At 42.7% G+C, this 18,666-nt stretch overlaps 1 protein-coding gene across 4 annotated transcripts in view; it reads right to left on the bottom strand.

The window, feature by feature from the left end:
• Positions 1–1,717: 1,717 nt before the first annotated feature.
• LOC129702855 (H(+)/Cl(-) exchange transporter 4) overlaps positions 1,718–18,666 on the bottom strand; it is a 60,382-nt gene continuing 43,433 nt past the window's right edge. For all 4 annotated transcript variants that reach the window (XM_055644890.1, XM_055644889.1, XM_055644892.1 and 1 more), the window contains exons 10-12: positions 14,528–14,926; positions 12,619–12,835; positions 1,718–7,551 (exon numbers count right to left, since the gene is read on the bottom strand). In XM_055644890.1, coding sequence (XP_055500865.1) covers positions 7,461–7,551; positions 12,619–12,835; positions 14,528–14,926 — 707 coding nt within the window. In that variant the 3' untranslated portion in view covers positions 1,718–7,460. The remainder of the gene's footprint in view (positions 7,552–12,618; positions 12,836–14,527; positions 14,927–18,666) is intronic.

The following is an 18,666-nucleotide window of genomic DNA, read 5'->3' as shown; positions in this document are numbered from 1 at the left end:
GTTCATTGCCATTAACAACAGGCAGTGTTTCGTAGAATATTACACCAACAAATATCTTAAATTGTCACGATCTCAGTATGTCCCAAAGGGCAGTACTGGCAAATAAATTATTTTAAATAGAAGTCACTATTGTACATTGGAAAATGTGACACACAGCAAGATCCCACAAAGGACAATGATGAAATGACTAGGTGATTGGTCAAGTGAGGGACATGGACAAATAACTCACTTGTTCCATTTTTAATGATGCCATGGAGTTTATTCTTATTGACTACCGTGAGGGCAAGTCCATGTTGCATTGAACAGCACCGTCAACAGTACAGCACATCCTCGGTTTCCATGAAGTCTGGCCCCTGGTTAGTGGAGCTGCAAACCCTATGCTGAACGGCAGATTTACGTGAGATTAGGCACGCTGAGCCTAAACTGACTGTCCTCTCAAGGTGGTCTCATAAACAGGGGAGATGTGCAATTGGCATTTCCTTTGGTCGAGTATTCAGAACCACAAAACGGGTAACAATATTCTTCAAGCACAAGTTGATGAATCTCTCGAATTCCCCAGCCAGGATGGCTACGGAGGTTGAGTTGCCAAATGTAATTAAGGAAGAGATTGAGTGACCTTTGGATATTAAGGGATTTAATGTGAGGTTAATGCTGGGGTTAATGCCTCTTGGTAGTTATTAAGTAAAAACTCCATGGCATTGCAGTCAGATCAAGGAACCTGAGGGTGTTTCACAGTTAATAGTGCTGTTCCATGTAACATTAGACCTGCCTTGCTGGTAGTCATGAAGAAAAAACTGGCATTATTCTAAAATAATAGGCGAGTTCATTCCTCATGTCCCTAAACCAACGTCACTTAACCCGAGGTAGAATTTGAGACATCATGATTGTATTGAACGACAGACGGGGTGGCACAGTGGTAGAGTTGCTGCCTTACAGTGCCAGAGACCCAGATTCGATCCTGACTACGGGTACTGTCTGTACGGAGTTTGTACGTTCTCCCTGTGACCACGTGTGTTTTCCGCGGGTGCTCCGATTTTCTCCCATACTCGAAAGACGAACAGGTTTGTTGGTTAATTGACTTTGGGGAAAAATTGTAAATTGTCCCTAGTGTGTAGGATAGTGCTAATGTATAAGGGTTAGGGTCGACACGGACTCGGTGGGCCGAAGGGCCTGTTCCCATGTGGTATCTCTAAACTAAAGAGCAGGTACGTGAGGGGCCAATGGATAAATGGTTCTCTACTGCTTCCACGTCTTGTGTTTCTATGTAATCAACGGAAGAAATCACTAACCACAGCACCGATCGGTCAGGAAATGCGAGGAGATGAGCTCGTGGAGATCTCGTGATGGGGCTCTGATGGTTGCCTGTGACTGTAAGAGTCCTGCACAGGTTGAAGGCAAGGTGCCGCTGCTCTTGCACATTCCAGTCATGGCTTCCTAAGAAGATGCAGCACAGAAACAGGCCCCTTCTGCCCACCTCGTCAATGCCAGCCATGATGCCTGTTTACACTAATCCCATTTGCCCACATTAGGACTATATCTCACTACACGTTTCCTATCCAAGTACATGTTCAAATGCCCTTTTGAACATTGTAATTTCATCTGCTTCTGCTGCCTCCGCTGGCAGCTGGTTCCAGATATACACCACCCTCTGTGCAAATTTGGGTATAATTTGTTCCCTGTGGCAACAGCTCCAAATAATACACGTGCTTAAAATAATGCTTTGCAATTTATTTATTAATTTTACAGACTGAAATAATATTGTTCTTGTACTCATTGTGGTTTGCAAATCCAGACAGAATACTTATTATGCATTTATTAATAACAGTACTGAAGCACTTAGACAGTGAGGGTTGTTTCTATACATGAGAAAACACTTGACAATGCACAGTTATTACCATTGGAAAAGGAGAAATCTATTCATCCTCCCAAGTTTGTTCTGCCTATTAGTAAGCTTACACCTGGTCCGTGCCCCAACCACACCAAGGTACCTTAACACGACATCAAATGTCATCTTCGCAATCCAAAAAATATCATCTCAGCTCATGAAATTGAGAGGTAGGTTTTCAAGGTGGAGTCCCCAGTTCTAGCCAGCCTTTAGTTTCATTCTATGGACTAAAGGTGTAAGGTTTCAGAAGTGAAATCTGTTTCATACCAGACTCATTGTGTATTAAAAATAGGGTCTTAAAGCAAGTAAATAAGAAATAATGCCAGGCTATTTCACCTGTACCTCTGGACTCAGTTTTGTGTAGCAAGCTTTTTGACCTCTGGATTGAAAGCAATCTCGTACAATACTTATCAAAGAAGTATGTACACATTAGCCTATCTGAGTTACATGTAAGAGTTAATCGTCTGAAAGAATCTCTTCATCTTTTGAAGAATCGCAAGAGAAGAAATATTCTTGTGTTACATCAATCACACTGGAGTCACATCAGTTCAGTAGAGAACCAGTATGCAGCAGCTAATTTAATGGAGGACTGAACCACTAACCCAAATTACTCCTGATGAACTGCATTTCCATGAATTTGAGGTCTGGGATCAGTTCTCCAAGATTTATCCTATTTCACGATCAATCAAAGCGACGTGTGACAATTGATTCGCAAATGGCTTTCAGAGAAGCAAACCCGACTCTGTGTATTTAACATGACTTCCATCTCACAGATACGAGGTAATTTAGCAGAAGGTCATTCAGACCATAAGATCCACGCTGACTTCCAGCAGAACAAGCCCATCAGTTCCATTCTCCGTTTATTTCCTTGTAGCTTTGCAACTCTGTCTCCCCCTCACATACCCATCAATTCCCCTCACTGATTCATCCGCCACTTACAAACACTAGGTGTAATATACAATGGCCGGTTCGCCTACCGGAAGGTAGATGGTGGAAATGGAGCACCCAGGGGTAACACATGCAGGGACACTGTACATACTCCTGGTCTCTGGCACTGTGAGGCAGCAGCACTAATGCCCCAGCAAGAGTAAATATATGATGGCTAACAGCACAGGTCTGTCTGAGGGAGACACAAGAGAATGTCGGAAGCTGTGATTAGAAGGTACATGTTGAACATCTACACATATATTAACTCCACACTGGCTGCCAGAGCTTTTGCTGAATTATTAGCCAGTTATTGAGTCTTTTATCGGGTGAGAAAACCGTGCTCTCCTCATTTAAGATGTTCATGATTCTCAAAAACAACCATCAGTGTTATCAGTGTATCTGCATTACTGTTTGGCCAACCTTTTGTCAAATCAAAGTGATGGTCCATAATTCATCACCAAGCACCTTGACTGCCAACAGCAAACAACAGCATCAGGCAGGACCTGGCATTAACTAGAATGCAGAGTGGTCCAACAAAGCACACCAATGATTGCCAGACACGTGTACAAAATGAAATTCCATACCAATTAATCTGGAGTTTTCTTATGCCAATTAGTTTAGAAGAATACGTAGCAGGATGATGCAGTAAATCAGCCCACTGCACATTGCTTAGGCTGTGATCCTGCACAACTGAATGCGTTTCCTAGATCAATATTAAATTAAACATGTCCAGTTGACTCACAACCCCAAGTGACGGCCCAAAGCACTTATCCAAATAATTACACAATAATTACAAATTATTGCACTTTAATCTACAAGCCTGTTTGCAACTGCTGAAAACTGGGCATCTATCTTGTATACAATCTGAATTCTAAGCATCATCAATTTAATCCTGAAACCTTACCAACCATCTACCTCATTGGAGACCTTCAAACTATTTTTAATCAGACTTTATCTTGCACTAAATGTTGTACCCTTTATCCTTTTATCCTGCACTGTGGATGGCTTGATTGTAATCATGTAGAGTCTTTTCTTTGACTGGACAGTACGCAAACAAATATTTAAATGTTAGAGAAATTAAAGCTTATTTTTACATTTAAAATCCTACATAAATTTCACACATTTAAATCAATTTAAAACATATAATTTAAAACAATAAATAATAGTCTCAGCAGCACATGTCTCCAATTCATGGAGGCATACAGCACCAGAACAGCCCATTGGACTATCGTGTCTATGCCAATCGTCATGTACCTAACAAAACTAATCCCCTTTACCAGCATTTGGACTCTAGTCTTTTATGTACTGATGCATCAAGTGTTTGCCTGGTTACATCTTAAATGTAGTGGGATCCTCTGCCTCCACCACCCAGTCAGGGAGTACATTACAAATTACAAATCCCCACTGCTTAGAAGAGTTCATCTCAGATCCTCATCAAAACTCTAAATCCTTACCCGAATCCTATGCCTTCTAGTTCAAGCACCATCCTAATGGATCTCCTTTATATCCTCTCCAGTGCAACATATCGTTCCTATAGTCTGATGACCAGAAGTGTACATCTTATTCCGGCTGTGGCTGAACTAATGTTTTATAACTTTCTGCCAGAGCTTTCCTGATATTATATTCTACACTATCCTGTAAGCCTTCCTCACCACCTTACCAACCTGAACATCCATGTTAACAGGACTGCTGTACTTGCAACATGTTTAGCCATGAAAATATCTAGGTAAGTCACAGCATTATGCCGATGTCTCAGTGGAAGATCTGGCCCTTTCATTCTTGCATCTATCCAGCAATTATGTTGTTGGTCCACTCATCCAATATTATAACCTTAGGAAATCTCAAATTACCTTACAGCCAGCAAGTTTGCTTTAAACAGCATTGACAATATTGAATCAACCAATAGGTGCAGGAATCACAGCAAATATTCCACTGGACAACAAACGTCAATTCACTCAGAAAACAAGTCTAAAGAGTGGAGTTAAAGAAGATACGACTTCTCCCAATAAAAGCCAGAACATTTCTCCAGAAAAATGCAATGAATGGAGGATAGTTATAGACAAATTATTTGCATGAAAGCTCTCAGTCCCCAGCGTGGTTATTAGGCATGATTACCACATCATCTTCACTCTGGCTGTAGAGACATGAAAATGTGACAGCCAAACTTCACATGCAAGCTCACCACGCACAAAGATCTAGCTGATTGGAAACATATCATCTTTTTGTTCTGTGTGTTAATTGAAGGGGAATTGTGGTGGAGGAGATCAGGGTCATTGCATTACTCTTGTTCACTGCAATGATTTGGGATATTTCCAGTTCATCTCAGGAAACAGGCAAGGCCTTGGTTCAGTTTTGCATCCAAAAGAGAAAGCAGCACTCCCTCATTAACACATCTGAAAGTTATCCAGCACTTTGTACTCAAGCCTCTGGAACTGGACTTAAGCCTACAGCCTTCTGATATAAAGCCAAGAATGTTTCTCCTGGTGCCACGGCTGCTGATCCCATCTAGATTTTGACGTTCAAACTGCCTTCGTCCAACTCTGATTTCTGTCAATTTTATACTGAGCTTATTTTGTCTTGCTTTAATATCAAGGATGGGATCTTGAATTTTTTAAGGCTCTATATTTGTTGTTTGAATGCTATTATTTTATGCCTTTTCTGAGAGTTTATTGATCTTGGCATTTTAAATGTAAATCCAGAGCACCATAAACCCTAATGTCATCTCAATTAGGCTTTGAAGCAGGTTAAATAAATCCTTATATTTAATTATCAACTTTTTTGAACCACAACATCCACGCCCTTTCTAACAATACTGGGGTTGGAATTGGACAGCACAATATTGATGGGCATGTCTGTTTCACATGCCTTTTCCCACCATTTTAACAAATGTTTTAAGCAGTTAAAGTAAATGGTTAATCACAAGAGAAAAGACTTTGATAAAGAACACGTCAAAAGTGCACATATTAGAATTAACACAATGTTGTTCGTAATCGAGATTTGTTCGTTGTTAATTAATCTTAGCAATGGAGTGCATTTCTGGTAGAGCTAATGACAGAGGAAATTTCATCAGGCAAGCATACTGTTTACACTCTTGTGCAATGTCACTTGTTTTCTTAGCAGTATATCAGGAAATCCAAATATTCATTGTGGCCTTATTTGATATAATACCCAAAGGATTTTTTTTAAAACATGGTGTTCTGGAAAACTATTCAGAATTGGATAAGGTCCAAGCTTTTTGCAGTAATAAAAAATGCCAGTCTCCTGATTAATGAGACAACATGCAGCATTACCACATAAACCCCAGGATATTCCAGTGCCCCATATTATTCAGAAGGACCATTATTTGATTCATACAACTAAAACACAGGATCTACTTTTGACTATTGGTTGAGTAAATTAGGTGCAGGAATCTTGGTGGTTTGGTGGTTCTTCCCTTCTCCAACATACAACAGTTTGTATTTATGCAGTCCCATTAACATAGTAAGATGGGACATCAGAGGGCACAAAACCACAAAGGCAGGGCAGTTGACTACAAGCTGAAGTTGTTTCAATTAGTGTTTGTGCATGAGAGGGGGAGAGCGAGGGAGAGAGCGAGAGGAAGGGTGGCAGAGGGAGAAGGTGAGAAGTGGGGAGGGAGAGAGAGGTAGGGGACGGGAGGGATGTAAAATCAGATGTGAAAGAGGAAGGAAGATAGATACCTATCAATGTCTTAAATGGTTACACGGTTAGATGGTTGCAGTGCCCAGGGGCTCAGCTGATGTAATGTAACCCATTCAAACCTTGCATCTCTATTGGAGGAGGGTAGTCCACCTGAATAAAATAGCAAGGAAACAGAAAGCCTGAAGGCTACTTTCTTGTAAAAATGTCAAAACATTTACAATTTCCTCAATTTATGTGTATTCTACTGGGATTGTTATGAGGCTACAGTCATTGGGGCAAAGGTTAGAGTCCATTAGGTTGATGCTTACGTTCAGGCACTGTACCTCAGGAAGAAGAGTGCAACAGACATTCACCAAGATGATTTTAAGGATAAAAGTGCTAAGCTGTAATTCCATAGACTAATGTAATAGTTCAACATAGTCGGTGGAGGCTCACTGGTTGGCATGTTTTCTTGCTGTTAATTCTCTTAAATGTTTCGGAAGTTACATCAATTTCACCAGACGTTTTATAAGCTAAATGCCAAATTAAAGTGATGTTTTCAGCACTGATTTCTTATTTTATTTGCAATTAATTCAAATGCACTTGCCAAGGGAATATCATGAGGTACATCAGTCACCAATATTGAAATGTAACGTGCTTATAATTTTACCCCAGCTGAACAAACCTTTTGGACAAAGCTGGCAGTTCAGAGGATAATATAAGATGCAATTGAACACCCAGCCAGGCTTTTCAAACGAGCTGCGATTCCAGCTTCTCCTCCTCTTCTGAGATACTGGGCTGGTCCTCACTGTAGGCCAGTCCCCTTGGCTGACCTGTGCACGGCTACATGTCCATCTCATGAGCAGGCTTGCTGTTCTTGACTCAATGTTCAGTACTGAATTCACTTAAAGGTCACCATGCCCTGAGAGTTCAGCCACACCACTGTCCATTCCCTCCTAAAACAAGAACTTGGCAAGGCTGGCACAATAAGGGGGAGGGTGGGGTGGGGTCAGTTGAACATGATTGACTCAGGGTCCTGATTTGCCATCTGGGCCATGTGCCTTAATACATCCTTTTTCGTTAAGATGCCCAGGAGGCGTCTGTGAAAAGAAGAAAATAAAGAATGTTACAAACCCTGTGATTTCCATCCATGCAGGACTGCATATATTATCTAGGAGGCACAGGGGCACAGCAGCCTTTACATATCGATCACAAATTGTTATTAATTGTAGGTTAATTGTCGCTGTCTGAAAATGGTGACCACAATCTAGGTCATGACCTTTTCTCCCTGCTACAATCGGCAGAAGTTACAGAAGCCTGAAGTTCCACACCACCCGGTTCTGGAACAGCTCCTTTACTACAACTATCAGGTGTTTTAACCAACCTGCACAACTTGAAGAAGGGTTTCGGCCCGAAACGTTGCCTATTTCCTTCGCTCCATAGATGCTGCTGCACCCACTGGGTTTCTCCAGCATTTTTGTGTACCTGCACAACCTTAACCTATCTTGGCAACAGAACACTACATTCCCCTTTTGCACTACCATGGATGTGTTTTTTTTTTCTAATTATGTATTTGTACTTTTTGCAGTCTTCTTTCATTGAAAAAAAAATTGTGATTAATTTATGTATAACATGTGTGTTTGTCTACTGTCTGCTTCACCTCTCCTCCACTCTTAGCTGTTATGTCAAATGGTTACTAATTTTAATGATCATAATGAGCCAACCATATTGCATGCTTATTCACCCACCATGACTTTTGTAAGATATTCTTACATCACCTTTTGGAGAAACACTTTGTACCTGTCAAGGGAACAACTTGTACCTATTGCCTCAAGCAACCTGAAACATTATTTTGCAAAATTTGGCTGATAAATCCCCACTTTTATCTGAAGTCACACAAGCTACTCTAAGAGAGTGGAGCAGGTCTCATTCCCACCACCAATCAAGTGACCATCAAACCAAAAAGTTAAAGTGGAATTAACTAAATGTTTCCACAACTCCATTATACGGGAAACACGTGTTTTTAACTGCAAGAGTATTATATCACAGCAGATTAAAGGTATGATAAAATGAAAACATAAGATGTTTCCAAATAGATTAAAATGCAGAATGTAATTGCAGTTATTTAATAAGCCCAAATAACCTAGACTAGGGTGCCTTGGAAGGTCAGAAGCAATATCCCCTGCACCCTGTAGCTCCCTGAAATGTCTGGCCCTCCAAATGTATGGCTGACATCAACAACTTGCTTTCTGCGCAATAAAACTTCTGACGAAAGTGAAATGGCTTCATAATATGGCATTGGTCTCATGCTAGGAAAGGTGAGCAAAAGTCAGTTCAGCATGATAAGCATCTTGGGGAGGCGGGAGGTGGAGATGGACAGACGGAATTAGACCCAAGCAGTTTAAGAAATGGCTGCTGAATTCAGAACATGTTGGGCCAAAACTGGAGATCTCGGAGAGCTGCAGGAATCGACATGGATTTGAAAATAAAGACAAGCACTTTAAAAAAAATGTTTTAATAATTGTTCAACTTGGAACCGATCGATCGATCGTAGCTATCCCTCGAGGTCGAGGATGATGGTCTATGTTCCGTTGTTTTTATGGACTGTCACGTGGCTTATGAGTCCAATCCTGGCTTTGAAAGTTCTTCAGGCATTCAGGCAGGTAATTCCAGATGGCAGATCGGGCTTTGGTTGTTGCTGCCTCTCTTTCCGTTTTCTTCTCTTTTCTTCTAATTCTGTGCATCTGTTGGCTTCGAAGGTCGCTGTTCCTTTTTGGATGATGGTTCACCAGAGTTTCCTGTCCTTGGCATTGGTTTCCCAATTGTTGATGTCGATTTCACATTTCTTCATGTTGGATTCTAAGACGTTTTTAAATCTCTTGTCCGCCTCTTTTATGTTTGCCTTCTTTAAGCTGGGAGTAGAAGGTTTGCTTTGGTAGACACTCGTCTTCAATCCGAACAACAAGACTGACCCAACTTAGTTGGTTCTTGATGACGACGGCTTTGATGCTAGATGTTTTTGTTTCATTCAGCACGCTGATGTTGGTTCTTCTGTCTTCCCAGCTGATATTTAAGCTGCTTCGAAGACATCGTTGATGGAACTTTTCAAGTGTTTTCAGATGCCATCGGTATGGTGTCCAGGTTTCTGATGCATACAGGAGCGTTGGAATCACCACTGCCTTGTACACTAACATTTTGGTGTCTGTTCGGATGTCACGGTTTTGAAAGACTCTCGTTCGAAGATGTCCAAAAGCTGTTCCTGCACACTTAAGATGATGTTGGATCTCGTCATGAAGGTCGACAATGGAGTTGAGGTGACTTCCAAAGTACGGAAAATGATCCACATTTTCCAGAGTTGATTCACCAAGGTTCTTTCCGATTTGTCTCAGTTGGTGACGATTGGTAGATAACCTAAGTCTTCTTGGAGTTGATGGTAAGTCCAAGTTTTGTGTATGTGTTGATGAAGGCAGTCAGGATCTGTTGCTGATGAGTTTCTGAGAGAGCTGCAACACAGTTGGTGTCTGCTTATTCGAACTCGATGAGGGAGCTCATAGATGTCTTAGTTTTGGATGAGAAGAGCAAGATTGAAATGTTTGCCATCTGTTCTGTAGACAATTTCGATTCCTGGGGGTAGGTCTTCCTTGATGATGTAGATGGTTGTCCCAATGAAGATGGTGAACAGTGTTGGGGCAATCACGCATCTCTGTTTCGCTCCTGATCTAACTTGAAACAGTTCACAGTTGTTGCTGGCCATGACTGTGGCAAGCATGTCATCGTGGAGGAGTCTCAGGATTCAAATGTACTTTTCAGGACATCCATAGATGAATAGGACGTCCCATAAGAGTTCCCTTGATACCGAGTTGAAGGCCTTAGTGAGGTCGATGAATGCCATGTACAAAGGTTGATGTTGTTCACAACATTTTTCTTGTAGTTGACGCATTGTGAAGATCATGTCGGCTGTTTCACGTGATGGTCTAAAAACGGCTTGTGTCTCCTCCGGAAGGATCTTCTCGGCAAAAGGCTCGAGTCGATTGTTCATGATGCGGGCGAGGACCTTGGCTGCCGTTGCTAACAGGGAAATTCCACGATAGTTTCCGCAGTCAGATCGATCACCTTTCCTTTTGTAGATGGTAATGATTGCTGAGTCTCTAAAGTCTCCTGGTGCGTCTTCATTTGTCCAGATCTTGATTAGAAGTTGATACAGTTGGTAACTTACCTGCTTCTGTCCAAAGTTGCGATTGAATCAAGTATTCACCGCTTCCATGCCGGTTCTTGACAAGGAGCTTCCAGCCATCACGTGGCCTGCCTCCATCGCCCTTCCCCGATCACCAAAGCTCTTGAAAAGTTTTGTGCTGCTCAAAGAACGAAGACGCCTGTGCATGTGTTTGTTTAACGTGCACTTGATGTTGCATTCAAAGAAGCACACGGCCCTTCACAAATCAATCAATTAACTCCAATGGCAAGAGAACCAAGATGATTGGAGCTGATAGATCTGTTGCAGCCTTCATCCGTCTTCACAGCCGTTGAGTTCAAGATAACTTTGGTCCGCCGTTGAGGTCTTGTAGGTTGGATCGTTCTTAGTCTGGACCCTCGTCCTCCACCGTACCGCCATATGGGTGGCCCGACCAGAAGCTGGTGCTTCCCACTTCATTGCTCTCGGAATCATGGGGGCACGCAAGCCTCGTCACCTTGACAAGGTAAATGATCCTAAGAGGGTTTGGAACCAACATAGATGGGGTGGGTTGAGGCAATGTTTTGGATAGCCTCATGTTTACAGAGGGTGGAGCGCGGAATCACTGCCAGAGGTGCATTTGTGTCATCAGGTCAGTGTTGGAGAGCAGGAAAGTGTTTTGGGATACCATATTTCTCAGGCCTCACAGAGGTTCTACATGGACTGGGATTATGCCCTAGATTCTTGAATCCTTTCCTGAAGAGGCAACTGTCAAGAATTAACAATTGCCAGATTCATACATTCACAAGAGGCTTTCTGTGCAGTACAGGAATCTAGAAATAAAGAATATGGAATATAGAACATAAAAAGAGGAGCAGGAGAAGGTCAGGCAGCCCTCCAGCCCGCCCACTATTCACCAGTGCATGGCTGATCCAGTCTTAGCCTGAAAACCACTTTCCCATTCTGACTTTCTTTTAAGTTCAAATATGTGTCAATCTCTGTCTTGATTATATTCAACATCAGTGGGAAGAGAATTCTCCAGATTTCTTCCTTCCAAAGCTCACATTGTTCCGCATTATATTCCTTTTGTCAAGTTCCGGCCCCCCTACTCAACCTGTCTATATAATGTTGCATGCTCTTTGTGTCCTCCTTACAACTTGCTAACTCATCAATCTTCATATCATCAGCAAATTTGGCTAGAGCACACTGGGTTATTTCATCCATTGCATCAACATAAGTGATAAATGGGTGAGGTACCAACCCTGATTCCTAGCAGCACCGTCTCCCAGTTACTGATTGCCAAATCAAAATGAACACACATATCTCAGCTTTATGCTTTCTGTTCATTAGCAAGTCTCTCTTCCATGACAAAACATAATCTCCAATCCCATATGTTCTTGACACAAACAGAGAATGCCATGGCACCACACTTTGCAACACCTTAACCTAGATACAAATAACAAAGGCATCAATGAGCAGTCACTTTTAGAAGGACGCTGTGTAGATTCAAACAGGCACCAGTTCACAGACTAACCAGAGGAACACTATGCGTTAAGGATCTGAACTCTAGTGCTCTACCAGAGCAGAAAAAGGTGTTTAATGCAAGTGTACCCAGTTGCACCTAACAACTTCTCAGCCCTCTTTTGACGATCTGTTCCGCTATCCTCCCTGAAGATGAGTCTTTATGTTCTTTACCAAGTCTTTTTCGGGAAAACTTTCTGTGAGACTTGGCCTTAAATTCTCCCAAATGAAGCACCTTGAAATATTTAAGAAAATTGAAGGCATTACATAATTTCAAGCTGTTGAACTTCACAGTCGACTACATTGCCATTTAAAAAATGTGTTTGGAAGCCCTTTCTCAAGGGGACAGTCATTATAAACATGTGGTGAACATAAAGACATTTGAGGCTGCGATTGTTTTGTGGGTGCATTGTGTGCAAAGGCAGTGAGATGATTGACAAAGCTGACTACATGCTATTCATCACCAGACACTTACCCACTACGAGTGACCAGACACTGTCGCAGGCCAAGCTTGCGGAAGATGTCCACCACCGTCTCCATGGGCGTGTGGTCCGTTACCGTGAACGGGCTGAGGTTGAGGATTCTCCGCAGTTTGAGGGGGGAAGGGCTGTTGCCTGGCAACGAGGGAGGTTCTTCCATGAAGTACACAATGGAGTTGCTGACCACACCATCTTGTATTTTTCTTGCATTTTCTGATGGAGAGGGGAAACATCAACATTTGAAACTATCAAAGTCTTGCGATTATTCTTTGGGTTCCCGACACCCCACCCTCACCCACACCTCAAATCTCTTCCTTTCTTTCCAGAATTTCATTCTGGGGAATTTTTCTAATGGGCCTGAGGACCGTCGGAGAGACCGAGGGCATCTAAGGCTGTAGCTACATTGAGGCATTCACACCCAAGGCACAGGCATAAAGTAGATGGGTGACCACCAGGAAGGTTAAAGGGAGTAGGGAGAGAGTGCAGGAGTTCATAAGTTATAGGAGCAGAATTGGACTTGGGTAGAGTGGATGTGGAGAGGATGTTTCCACTAGTGGGAGAGTCTCGGGACATTCTTTCAGGAAGAGATGAGGAGGAATTTCTTTAGTCAGTGGGTGGTGAATCTGTGGATTTCTTTGCCACAGAAGGCTTTGGAGGCCAAGTCGGGGATATATTTAGAGCAGAGATAGATAGATTCTTGATTAGTACCGGTGTCAGAGGTTATGGGGAGACAGGAGAATGGGGTTAGGAGGGAGAGATAGATCAGTCATGATTGAATGGCAGAGTAGACTTAATGAGCCGAATGGCCTCATTCCTTTCCTATCATTAATGAACGTGGCCATACGACCCATCGAGACTACTACGGCATTCAATTATGGCTGATCTATCTTTCTTTCTCAACCCCATTCTCAAGCCTCAAGCCTTCTCCTCGTAACCTTTGTCACCTTTACTAATCAAATACCTGTCAATCTCCGCTTTAAAAATACCCAAAGAGGGGCTTCCACAACTGTCTGGACAACAAACTCCACATATTCACCACCCTCCAATTCTTTTCACCCCTATTTGTATTTTGTCACAATCAGTTGATACTGAGCAAGGCACAAAATTAAATATCCATATCAGAATTGAATGTCATCCACAAATGATGTTGCCATGCTGCCAACTTCCAAGATCAAATCATTTATGCAGATAATGAATGCCAGATGTTGGCTTATTTACAAATCCCATGTAAATATTTCTGACATGTAATTGCCTCGTAAACGGGATATTCTCATGTTGTCGGCTCGTTAGAACCCACGTGTAGCTTCTTTTGAAGTTGCCAGTCACTTTTGCTTATTTTCTGAGTTGGAATTTAGCAAATAACTTTACTGAATTGAAATAGGGTGCAAAGATTTGCAGGCTTATTAATACTCTGACAGACATTGATGAAAACAGTCCCTTTGTGGGCTCCATCCATTTTTATACTTTACAGTCCTGGTGAACAGGAGGGGTTTATAGAGGAGGGGGTTTATCAGGATCCTATAGACATGATACCCCACACTCAAGAGAAGCTGTCAGGCTTCACATTTCCATGACTTCTCACAGAGCAGGAGACTATTTATTGGAGCTATCAAAGCATTCACATTAATCCCCCACAAGCCATCGCCTATCAACTTTCCCCCGATTCACCTGCGACCTACCAACCCTAAGGGCCATTTACAGCAACCAAATAACCCATTCAACAGCACCTGTTTGGGATGTGGGAGGAAAGCCGAGGACCTGGGGAGAAACACACTTAACCACGGGGAGAACTTGCAAACTCCGCAGACAGCACGGAGGTTGGGATCAAACCCAGTCTCTGGAGCTGTGCCATTCTAATGCACACGATATGCAGCTAAATCGACACGTTAACAGCTCGGGACGCACTTATCGCAAGGATGAGATCTCTCCGTTGGACAAAGCCAATGAGCCGCTCCGTTTCCCTGCTGACGACAACTGGGAAGCCATTGTAGTCTGTGTCCTTGATGAGCGTCTCCATATCCTCCACCGTCATGCTGCCTTGGGTCAGAACCGAGAGCGGAGGCTCGGTGCGTCTCGGCCTCATAACGTCCGTCGCCAGCGTCCTGTGCCTGAACTCGTCCTTTGAATCCAGGAAGGGGTAGCCGTTCAGGTGTATGTGCGCCTCGTAGATACCCACTTTCCCAAAGGCATCTGCCACCCACTTGCTGGTCACTGCTGCGGCCATTAGCGGTACAATGTACTCCAAGCCTCCAGTCAGCTCGAACATGATCACCACCAGAGACACTGTCATCCGAGTCACTCCACCTGCAACGACATCATCAACAATGCTCAAGTTTCAGTCAAAACGTGAAACGGAGGGACAATAGCTTAGATATTGGACGAGGGAAAAGTGCCCTTTTTCAATGCATAAACAACACATGACGTGATTTTGGGCATGTTCTGAAGTGTTTCTACTAATTTATTGTTGAAGTCCCACCTTTGTAAAATTGGACTGGGCATTCTAGTTGTGGTTCACCTGAATGACAGCATCATGTCCTGTCCTGTGCTGCCAGTATAAGTGATCACAATGTGGGCAAGTTAGGCTTCAATCTAATGGTAGGGCTCTGGGTAGTGTTGTGGAGCAGGGGATCTAGGAATGCAGGTGCATAGCTCCCTAAAGGTGGATCGGGTGACCAAAAAGACTTTTGGCACATTGGCCTTAATCTGCCAGAGTATTGAGTATAGAAGTTGGGAGGTCATGTTGCAGTTGTATAAGATGTTGGTGAGGCCACATTTAGAGTATTGTGTTCAGTTCTGGGAACTGTGTTATAGTAAAGATGTTGTCAAGCTGGAAAGGGTACAGAGAAGATTTACGAGGATGTTGCCAGGACTAGAGGGTCTGAGCTTTAGGGAGAGGTTGAGTAGGCTGGGACTCTATACCTTGGAGCGCAGGAGGATGAGGGGTGATCTTATAGAGGTGTATAAGATCATGAGAGGAATAGATCGGGTAGATGCACAGTCTCTTGCCCAGAGTAGGTGAATCAAGGACCAGAGGACATAGGTTTAATGTGAAGGGGAACAGATTTAGTAGGAGTCTGAGGGGTAACATTTTCACACAAATGGTGGTGGGTGTATGGAATAAGCTGCCAGAGGAGGTAGTTGAGGCAGGGATGATCGCAACATTTAAGAAGCAGTTAGACAGGTACATGGATAGGACAGGTTTGGAGGGATATGAAACAAATGTTGGCAGGTGAGACTAGTGTAGCTGGGACATAAAAATGCTGGAGGAACTCAGCGGGTGCAGCAGCATCTATGGAGCGAAGGAAATAGGCGACGTTTCGGGCTGAAACCCTTCTTCAGACTGAGCTGGGACATGTTTCGATGTGGGCAAGTTGGGCCCCTGTGTCACTCTATGACTCGATGACATCTTAGTCTTATTAACAGGAGTGAAACATGCCAAAGTGTTAAACCAAAGGCCTGCTGCCCTCTCATATGGACATTAAAGAGCCAAGTTAGTTCTTCTGGGATCTTGGCCAACATTTATCATTCATTCAGCATTATTAAAATACATTATCTAGCTATTTTTCTCTTAACTTTGTGTGCAATCTTGCTACATAGTTAATAACTGAGAAAACTAATAATGCTTCAAAGACCAATGGCCATAAGATGTTTTTTTGTACGATGTCCCCAAAACATCAAAAGAGCATTCATAAGAATATTCTCAGAATTTATAGTAATTTATGATATTTGTTCTCTTCCCCCACTCCCAGATTTTACCCATTTAACTTCTACTTCAACTTTCCACTAAACTCTCTACAGCGCTTCCCAAGGTCCATTCCATTCGCCCCCCAAAATAATATTTGGTAAGAATGCCTTATACAATCCAAAATCAAAATACAATCCAAGTATTAACAAACACTGAGGTAATTTTTGAAGTACAGCCAATAACCAATTTGTCCACATATGTACTCGATTAGGTGTCACATTACAGGCTATGGCATAAAATGGTAACATACTATGTGGGAGGTACCATAAGAATGATTGTATTAACAGATAAACAGGAAAAACTGTAGACATAAGTAAGTCTTTTTCTGTTGGGCAGAGTTTTACATGTTGCGTGCCACAGGGATAAAGCTGGGGCCTCATTTTGTTTTACAATTTATTGAAGTAAATTGAAGGCACTAAAAGAATGGTCACTAAATTCACTGAGGAGCACAATCTGTAAACAGGGCTGCTTATTTACACAAGATTGAATATCTGTTGGATGTCACTCAATTTCTGTTTACTAGACTGAAACCTGGAAGGGATGTTTGTCTTTTGAGGAAAGGTTTATATTCCAGGCAAACCTATATTCATTGGATTTAGAAGAATGAGAGGGGATTTGAATAAAGTACATAAGATCCTCAAGGGGCTTAACAGAGAGTTAACAGTGACTTAGAGAGGATGTTTCCACGTGGGAGAACCCAAAAATAGGGGTCACTGCTTAAAAATAACCATTACCCATTTAAGGCAAGGCAAGTCAAGTCGTCACTTTTATTGATATAGCACATTTAAAAACAACTCTCGTTGGCCAAAGTGCTTTATATTCGTATAAGAATAGTATACCAATATACGTCAGGAAAGGCTTGGGAGTAGAGATGAGTTTTTAGTCTCGACTTAAAGGAGTCGATGGAGGGGGCAGTTCTGATGGGAAGAGGGACGCTGTTCCACAGTCTAGGAGCTGCAACCGCAAAGGCGCGGTCACCCCTGAGCTTATGCCTAGACCGCGGGATATTCAGCAACTCCAAGTCGGCCGATCTGAGGGACCTGGAGGTGGTGTGGTGGGTGAGCAGACTTTTGATGTAGGTGGGGGCAAGCCCATTAAGGGCTTTGTAGACATAAAGGAGGATCTTGAAATTTATTCGGAACCGCACAGGGAGCCAGTGAAGAGAGGCCAGGATCGGGGTGATGTGGTCCATTTTTTGGGCGCCCGTTAGGAGTCTCGCTGCGGCTTGGACCAGTTGCAGGCGGGAAAGGGAAGAATTGGAGTAATTGTTTTATTTTACCTATCGTCCGAAGCTGAAAGAAGCTAGCTTTCACCACGGCATTGACTTGTTTGTCAAATTTCAGTGCTGAGTCAAATATCACGCCAAGGTTTTTGACGTGAGGTTTGAGTAGTGGGGTAAGGCTTCCAAGGCTGCCTGCTATCATTTTGATTGAGTCCGAGGGGCCGAGAAGAATGACCTCAGACTTACTCTCGTTTAGTTGGAGGAAGTTCTGGGCCATCCAACACTTTATATACCTCGAGGCAGCGGGTAAGGTTAAGCAGATTTGATTGTTTTTTGGGCTTCAGGGGGAGATAGAGTTGTGTATCGTCTGCATTGCAATGGTACAAGGCTAAACTTGCTCTCTCAGAGGAATGAATTTCTTCCTCAAAGGATGAATGTAGCAGGCTCTTTAAATCTTTTAATACAGTTATACAAATTCTTGGTGCAAACGGGAGAAAGGTCAATGGGGATGGGGAGGGGTGGGGGGGGGAATGTGAGCTGAGATTGCAACCAGACCAGCCATGATCTTATTAAATAGGAGACTGACTTAATGGGCCAGGTGGCTTACTCTTGCACCTGATTCATACGAGAGTACTCACCAATAAATGTGCTTTAGAGTATAAATATTAAAGTCATTGGCTGGACTGCGGAATAATGTTTCCCTTCAAGGCTATTCCCTGCGTTTCTTTGTGTCCCCTTCTTATCCATTTTTCAGACGTGGTTCACAACAATTGGCACAGATTCAGAAAAGGATGTTTCACAAAAAGGATGTGATGGCTGTGAAGAACCATCACTGTAAAATAGCTTCAGATCAGGATGTTGGAAGATTGCTTCTAATCATTTGGTTGAGAGAATGCAAGCTTTTCTTTTCATGCTATATTGGACTTCACAATCTATTCAAATAAAATAAATGTTATATTCAGCTGTTCAGAGATCAACTATGGAAGGCGGTTCAAATTCCCACGAGTAATGGCATGGACATTTGAACAAGTACAGGGATAGGAAAGGTTTAGAGGCATATGAGCCAAACACAGGCAA

The sequence above is a fragment of the Leucoraja erinacea genome, chromosome 13 (assembly GCF_028641065.1).
Source record: "Leucoraja erinacea ecotype New England chromosome 13, Leri_hhj_1, whole genome shotgun sequence".
In the NCBI taxonomy this organism is placed as follows: domain Eukaryota; kingdom Metazoa; phylum Chordata; class Chondrichthyes; order Rajiformes; family Rajidae; genus Leucoraja; species Leucoraja erinaceus.
This window is presented reverse-complemented; position numbering and strand designations above follow the sequence as displayed.